Source organism: Antrostomus carolinensis, unplaced genomic scaffold, assembly GCF_000700745.2.
Source record: "Antrostomus carolinensis isolate BGI_N321 unplaced genomic scaffold, ASM70074v2 scaffold30663, whole genome shotgun sequence".
Taxonomy (NCBI): Eukaryota; Metazoa; Chordata; class Aves; order Caprimulgiformes; family Caprimulgidae; genus Antrostomus; species Antrostomus carolinensis.
Genome location: NW_010307796.1, coordinates 28981 through 36307, shown reverse-complemented (window position 1 = coordinate 36307; position 7327 = coordinate 28981). Strand labels below are relative to the sequence as shown.

At 51.0% G+C, this 7327-nt stretch overlaps 1 protein-coding gene across 7 annotated transcripts in view; it reads right to left on the bottom strand.

The window, feature by feature from the left end:
- Positions 1 to 3976: 3976 nt before the first annotated feature.
- Positions 3977 to 7327, bottom strand: part of TP73 (tumor protein p73) — a 26218-nt gene continuing 22867 nt past the window's right edge. For 3 of the 7 annotated variants that reach the window (XM_010165570.1, XM_010165568.2, XM_010165573.1), the window contains 4 exons: position 7327; positions 7061 to 7199; positions 6076 to 6169; positions 3977 to 4297 (listed from right to left, as the gene is read on the bottom strand). The exon at position 7327 is cut by the window's right edge. In XM_010165570.1, the coding sequence (XP_010163872.1) occupies positions 3977 to 4297; positions 6076 to 6169; positions 7061 to 7199; position 7327 (555 nt within the window). The other 4 variants (XM_010165571.2, XM_010165574.1, XM_010165572.1 and 1 more) reach the window with 3 other exon arrangements.

The following is a 7327-nucleotide window of genomic DNA, read 5'->3' as shown; positions in this document are numbered from 1 at the left end:
TACAGGCTGCTGTTCTCTGAGCTGATGGATAACGGTCAGGCTGTGCCACAGTGAGGTCTTTCCACCTCGTGATGTCTCCACTCTGACCTGAAAATAAGACTTGTGGTTTTGACGTTTCCACTGGGAACACCCAGCGCTGAGGCTGTGGAGGTTTCTTGGTGCATCACCCACAGCCGTCGAGAAGTTCTGGGTGGTTTCATCCAGGTGACTTTTCCTCCTGGAGAGCTTTGCTGCCCGTGGAGCACCGTTTTCCTGGGAGAACACCAATGTTCCTTGGACCATGCTAAGGTGGTGTAGATCACCACCAGCCATGATGGGAATGGTGCAAGTGCTTTCCTGGCAGTTTCACAAGCAAGATGACATAATGCTCCAAAAAAATACGGAGCATCCATCTGGTCCATGCTCATTTCCCTTCAGTGTATGCAGGAACTTGACTCCTGTGCTGAACTTGCCTCTGGGCCTCATATTTATTGTTTTGTTTGCTGTTTTTATGGGGTTTTCTAAATATTTTTTAAAATAAACTATGATCTGACTTTCTTGAGGGGTGGGGAAAAGAAACGAAAGAGCGGGGGGGGACCTCTGACCATCCTGATGTTAGAGCTGAGAGACTTTGTAGGAAGGCTGTAAATTAAGGCTGTTCCTTAGAGGAGCAACATGCTGGGGCATTTCAGGCATTTCGGTACCAAACACCACGTTATTCAGGGGTTTTTGGGAATGTGATCTGTGGAGTTGTACAGGGACCCTGTGCAGCAGCTGCTGCGGAGACACGGAGCTGCTGGGTGGGTTACTCAGCACCCGGGCCGGGTGTTGTCTGGATTACTCACAGCAGCAGCGAGGTGGCTGCCTGGAGGCTGTTGTTCTCCTTGCTGAAATGGAAATGCTCTACATTAACGTTTTAGTAGCAAAATTGAACTAATAATCACGTTCTTTGAGTGTAGGAAGGGCACCTGATTGTGTATTTTTAAGGTATTTTTTTTTACAGTCCAGCAGATTTGGAATATACACCACAGAACAAGGTAGTGCCTTCACCAACAGGCAAGTCTGCTTTTAAACCAGGTTCTTTGTACTTTTTATTCATGTGTTGAGCTTATTGCAGATGTACAGATTTGACTATTCTTGTCTGTTTCTCACACGCCACTTTTCAAGATCTTTTGCAAGCTTTTTTTTTATTAAAATAACGTCCTTGCCTTGAGTGTTAGTTTATAGACAACACTTCTTGCAAGTTCTTTAGCTCAATCAATTTCCTGTTCCTACATGTGCAATATATCTCTCTGAAACTAGAAGTAGCAGTGACATTTATAACTAAAGACAATTCTCTCGTGGAAATTGTTTTTAACGGTGTGATTTTTCAAACTCAGAAAAGCTGTGTCTTAACGCTAAAGGCTGCTGTCCATTTCATTCTCTATTTTCTAGACATTTATTGGGAGGGGAAAAAGTTTTATCTATAAAGAAGTAGATATTTGCTTCTCTGAAAGTGTATAGCAATTGTTACAGCAATTTGTTAATAGCGAGCGGGTGTCTCTTTGCTTTGGTGGGAGTTCCAGGCTGGCTCTGTGGGGATGTGACATCCGTGGGACGTGTCTTTCAGCCAGTGGAGCACTGGCGAGGGAAAGCAGCGCTGAGAGCTCTCGGGGTGGGGTAAGTGCTGTGCATGGGGGGCCAAGTGCTCACACACCCCCTAAACAGTGACCCTGGTTGTGGAGAGAAGCTCTCCTCTCCCTCAGGCCGGTTGTCCTGGTCTCTGTGAGGAGCAAAGGGCCTTTTAATGTCCCCTGTGCTTTGGCAGCTGCTCCTGCGTGGAGCTGTGTCTCTTTGTACCTTGATAGTTGCTGGATGAAGCAAAGCAGCTTCAGGCCCTTCGAGGTCTTACACTTTAAGGCTTATGCTGGTATAAGGAGGACACTTTCTGTACAATATAAGCAGGACTTTAGTTGCCAGATGTTGTAATTCCCACATGTTTTTATTGTGTTACAAAAAAAAAGGGGGGGGAGGGAAACACAGCTATAAAAATAACACATTTTCCAAAGATAACATTACAAAAAATCCCATCACACCGTGGCTGGAGTGTGTCAGTTAATACTGCTGGAAGAAGCCTCAGTTAACATTGAAAACACGAGTGACTGATTGTTTCAAAGCCTTTAAAGCATTGAAGTGCTTTAATGAGTCGTTATCTTAGGACATAGGTTCACATTTCAGCAGCGCCAAAGGAGTCCGAGCTGGTGCAGTGGAGGGGGGTGTGACAGCCTGGGGGACAGTGTGCTGGCACCTGGCTCTGCAGAGCCCAGCCCATCGCTGGAGGGACAGGAGGACACCTCCTGTGCCCCGGAGGCTCAGAGCCGCTGTTGGAGACCAAGATGAAGGCAGAGGAGGGAGGATGTGAGCTCCAGGGCTGCTGTCACAGCACGTGCGGGGTTCACCCTGGTTGTCCCCATGATCTTCCCTCCGAGTGGGGACAGACACCATCTGCAAGGAGGAGAAGGTGCGTCTCTGAGGGGAGTCTGGGACATCGTAGGTGGGACTTGAGCTCTTATTTTACTCCACTTCTTAGGGCTTTGTGAGGAATCTTCTAGCTCTTTCCCCAGCCTGAGGGAGATGGGAGGTAGTGGGAGGTCTCCATCACCAAGACAACATGGGGAGGAGATGCAGGAGTGGGAAGGTGCTGGGCAGTGTCGTTTCTGCGTGGATGCCCTCAGGCTGCCCCAAATCTCAAGCGACCTGAGGTTGAGGGAGCAGATGAAGCATCTCCCTGCCCACCTTCCCTCCCTCTCTCTGTACAGCAGCAGCCCCTGTGACGTGCTTTTCAGAGACTTGTGGGATGTCACCTTTCCAAAGGTACAGTCCCTCTTTGGGGAGCGAGGGAAGGAACACGCCTGCTTGTGTCCTCGCTTTCTGACGAGGTTTTTTTTTCCAGCCTGAATCAACAAATTACACCTGGAAAAAATAACCAGAAACAGAAAACAAAACTGGAAAGACCTCACATGGTCACCTAGTCCCTCTCCTTGCTCCAAAGGAGAATCAAATTTACACCTTGCATGTTCCTGCTTGCCAGGTCTAACCTGTCTGCAAAACTCCCCCGATGGAGCAGGCAGGAAGGATTATCCAGACCTCTGACTTCCCAGGGGATTCACAGGCTCGTCCCCTCCTCTGCAATTGTGTGAAAGAGATTCAGAGGAGGGAAAAAAAAAAAGGAATTTTGAATAGATAAGGCTGGAGACGTGACTTTCTGCGTGTTTACATGCTAGAACATGAAATTAATTTACTTGACACTATCATGTCTCAGGAGTAATTTTTATAGCTTACATGAAAATAAATCTTTTTTCTCCTTACAGCACAACGAGTATATTGTATGTACATTGGCTTCTGTTTATATACACAAATACTTAAGTACATGAACACATTGGGAACTGACAAACGGGTTCTTTTCTGCTCTACGAAGAACTGAAGGAAATGGGGACTTCTTGGCAGTCCGTCAGAAAGGGGATTGTGTTGCTTTGCATCGGTCCCGGGCCGGGGTCTGTACAGAAAATGGAACGGGGAAGGGCCGAGTCCTTTTTACAGCGAGAGCGACCCGTGGGGCTTGGACACCGCGGAGAGGACAGGACAGGGGAGGGGAGCAGTGACAAGGGCTGCTCTCGCCAAGAGAAAAACGTGTCACCTTGTCACCGCGTCCGTCGGCAGCGGGGATCCCCTGGTCACACACGGATGGTGTAAAGCAGCAGCAGGCGCGGGCACAGTCCAGCCCACGCTCCCTTCGCTGAGCTGGCTCAGCTGCCCTCCTCCTCCCCTCGGCTCTGCCAAAGCCACCGCGGTTTCCTCTCCAGGGCAGGCACCTCCTGTGTGGCTCAGGGCAGGTTCCAGTTCCTCTCCAGGCAACAAAATCACAGTTTTCCAGATGCCCAAGGCTGAAAATACTTTTCACGGGGGGTTCCATGTGTGTGTCCCTCCCCAGTCTCTTGCTGCTGCCTTTCGGAGCCTCTCAGTTGATCTCTCCCTCTGTGAATTCTTCCTTTATGGACTGTTTGCGAGATTTGCAGTCCGGGAGGTCGAACCCAAAGTCTGCCCAGTCGTCGGCCCCGCCGCGGTTGGGGATGGTGATGGTGTGGCGCACGCGGAAGTGCACGGCCTCCATCACGCGCTGCCGCTGCAGCTCGCCCGAGCTGCCGATGGAGATGGTGGAGGCGTTGCTGCTGGAGCGGATGAGCTGCTGGGCCCCGTAGTCGTGGCTCTGTTTGAGCTCCTGCAAACCTCTCCAGATGATCATCCTGTACTGCTCCGGGATCTTCAGTGCTCCGAGATCCTGGAAGAACAACAATGCTGAGGGATGGCCAGGAGAGGTGAATATACCGGTGGGAGTGAGCCCAGCCCCCCCATGGTTGTGCTGTGGGGGGGATATGTGGACATGGTGTCCAAGCACCCAGGGGTGGTGGGGCTGGACCTCCCTTGGGTGATGGCACCAGGCCTACAGCACAGCCCCCATGGGTGATTTCTCATGTGTGACCAATGGCCAGTTGACCAGTTACTCAAACATGGCTTTGCAGTTTAATTTTTTTTCTTTTTTTAGGGGGCGGGTTCACATCAAACAGACATGAAAATAGGAGGGAGGGGACCTTTCCCCTTTGGCCACGGGTTGCAGAGCAGGACGTGAAGTGTCCTCATGTCTATTCACTGGGGTGAGGAGCTGTCAGCCAGGCTGGCTTCTCCTCTGCTCCTGGACCAGGAGACTGGAGCAGCACGTCCAGGTGCCACCTGGCCCAGGGGACTGTGATGTCCTGCGGGGCCGTGTCACACACTAGTGCACTAAGCGGGCAATCGCAGGCTGGTTGGACACTCAGGGCTGCGCTCGTGAAACCAAACGAGGTCGATAACCTCAGGACTGGGGGCTGCACCAGAACAAACACCGTGGTAGCAGAGAGCTGCTGGAGACCCATGTTAATGCCAAACACAGAGACTCGCGAGCGTTAACCGGAGAGGACAGCCAGCACGCAATTAGTGACAACAAACGCCGACTCGCACACACAGCTCAGCGACCTGATACGAGGCTTGGCCGTACCAAACGTTTCCTTTCACAGCTCACAGACGGAGTTAGTTCAGAAAACGGTCCAAAACCAGGCTAAGGTTACACAACTGGCCCTGGCTACCAATGACAAATCATCGTGTCCCCAGCAGCTGCGTCACCAACGCGGGGTCGCGGGATTATTGTAGCTGCCAGGTAGATGAAGGCGACTACACACTGCCTGGGAGCAAAGCGGGATCGGGGCAGGAGCTTGTCTTGGCAGAAACGTCAGCTCTGGGGTATGGAGGGTTTGCTGCAGCTCAAAGGGCTTAAGATCTTTATTTTTTTCCTCCTTCTCATTACCCTGCTGGGCTGGGGAAGCCCCTGCCTCAGTGTCACCCTTGACATCGTCAGCAGGAGACTGTGCTTTACCCCAGAGCAGCAGCACAGCTGATGTTTGGTGCAAGCCCAGGTACTTCTACCATCCCCTCTACCACTTTTCATGCCAGATTTGCCTGACCTGGGCTGGTTCATTCCAGCGTTTCCTTATTACAAGTGTCCTGGTCTGACTCCCTCATTCAGCTTCTTCTGCCTTAAAGGTTAACAAGGGAAGAAATTGGATCAGGTCAGAGTCTGACTTGCACCGAACTGCAGTGGAGATGTTCCCCCTGAGACGGGGGTTATTTTGCTGAGCACCTCAGCTGGGTCTCCTGTGTCAGGTAGGAATTCCACCTGCAGTCTGGTCTGGGCTTCTTTAGCTCTTTTGTTCCTGATGGTCTGGAAGAACCAATTGAGACTCCCATGGTGGCTACCAATGACTGAACTACTGCTAAATCCAAAGGACCAGAAGGATGCATCGATGGAAGGCATAAATCCCGGGGAGCTTATATTCTGTGTGAATATACATGAGAATATTCATATTCTGTGTGAATATACGTGAGAATATTCATATTCTGTGTGAATATAGAGTGTGAGAGGTGGGTGACTGGTTTCCCTTTCCTTTCACAGGGTTTTGTCTTTGCTTTCCAGATCAACAGCTGATAGAAATAAGTGGTAAGAACAGATCTTCCCAAAGCATTTACCTCTATGGATAGGTTCTGCAGGTGGTAAATATTCTGTAACCCTTGTGAGGTGAAATAGTCGATGCAGTTTGGACACCCCAATCCTGTTAAAAAACTGCAGAAAAAATTTGGAAAATAAAGTGGCATTAACTTCTCAGGAATATAAGCTGTGCTCACAACCCTCGCTGTGGTGGCAAACAGGGTTCAGGTCAGTGTCACAGCAGAGGGGTCGTGGTGACTCCTGCTGCCGTGGCCTCGGCCCCGCTCCCGCGGCACGGAAGGGCTATCGCCATCCCAAGTGTCACCTCCACTGCCATTAATGGCAAAGTGAAGCATGGGGCTATGTTCATTCCTAATACTGTGATTTTTTTCCTGATTTTCAAAGTTTTCGGCCGGGTAACTTGCTGGGAATAACCCGAGGGAGCTGGAGCTGCCAGGGGAGGTTGGCGCTGCCTTAGTCCGGCAGCGGGGCCGGTCTCTGCGATGCGCAGACTGTGGGGACAGGGCTGTTCTGGGGTGCAGATTTGTGCCTCTAGTTAAAGTGCTCACACAGCCCCCTGCTTCAGTAGGTAGAGCCTCTGTCAAAATGTCTGGGGGCTTTTTAAAGTCTGAACCGTTAAAAAGCGGCTGCAGACGTGCTGATGCATTCCTGATGGAAATAAGCCACACGGAGCCTTTTCCAGATGTGGCTTGTGGGGAAGGGGAAGGGGAAGCTCACAAAGCTCCATGACATGCAGGAGAAGATTCTTGTTCAGATGAGTTTAATTTTTAATGAAGCAAAGATGGATTACCCAGACAGAGAGGTTGGAGGGCAATAGAGATTTCTAACTGGGCTTTGATTTCTGAGATGAGGAGGAGGGTCTGTGTGATTCCCTGAGCAGTGATTTCTCAGTTGGGACCAGTGGCCAGTTGACCAGTTGCTAGACAGATCTGACAGTTAGAGTGAGGGACAACAGCAAGGAACATCAGAGGACAGGACACACAGGGCCTCGGCCGCCTTCCCTACCTGACGAGGCTGGGATCAGGGTTGTAGGGTGGAGGGGGGGTGCAGTGTGATCCAGACACCATGGGCTGGGACGAGTGGCCCCCGTTCATTTCTCCGTTGGGTTGCATGGGGTGACTGTTCAGCATTCCAGGTCCTACACAACAAATACATCTATGAGACATCACCCCCACTGTGATAACCACCGCCCGCTCCCGCGGCAGCGAGCCTGGGGTCTGACGGGCAGGATGAGCCCCTGCTCTGCTGTGGCCCTGGTGAGGAGAGGACCTT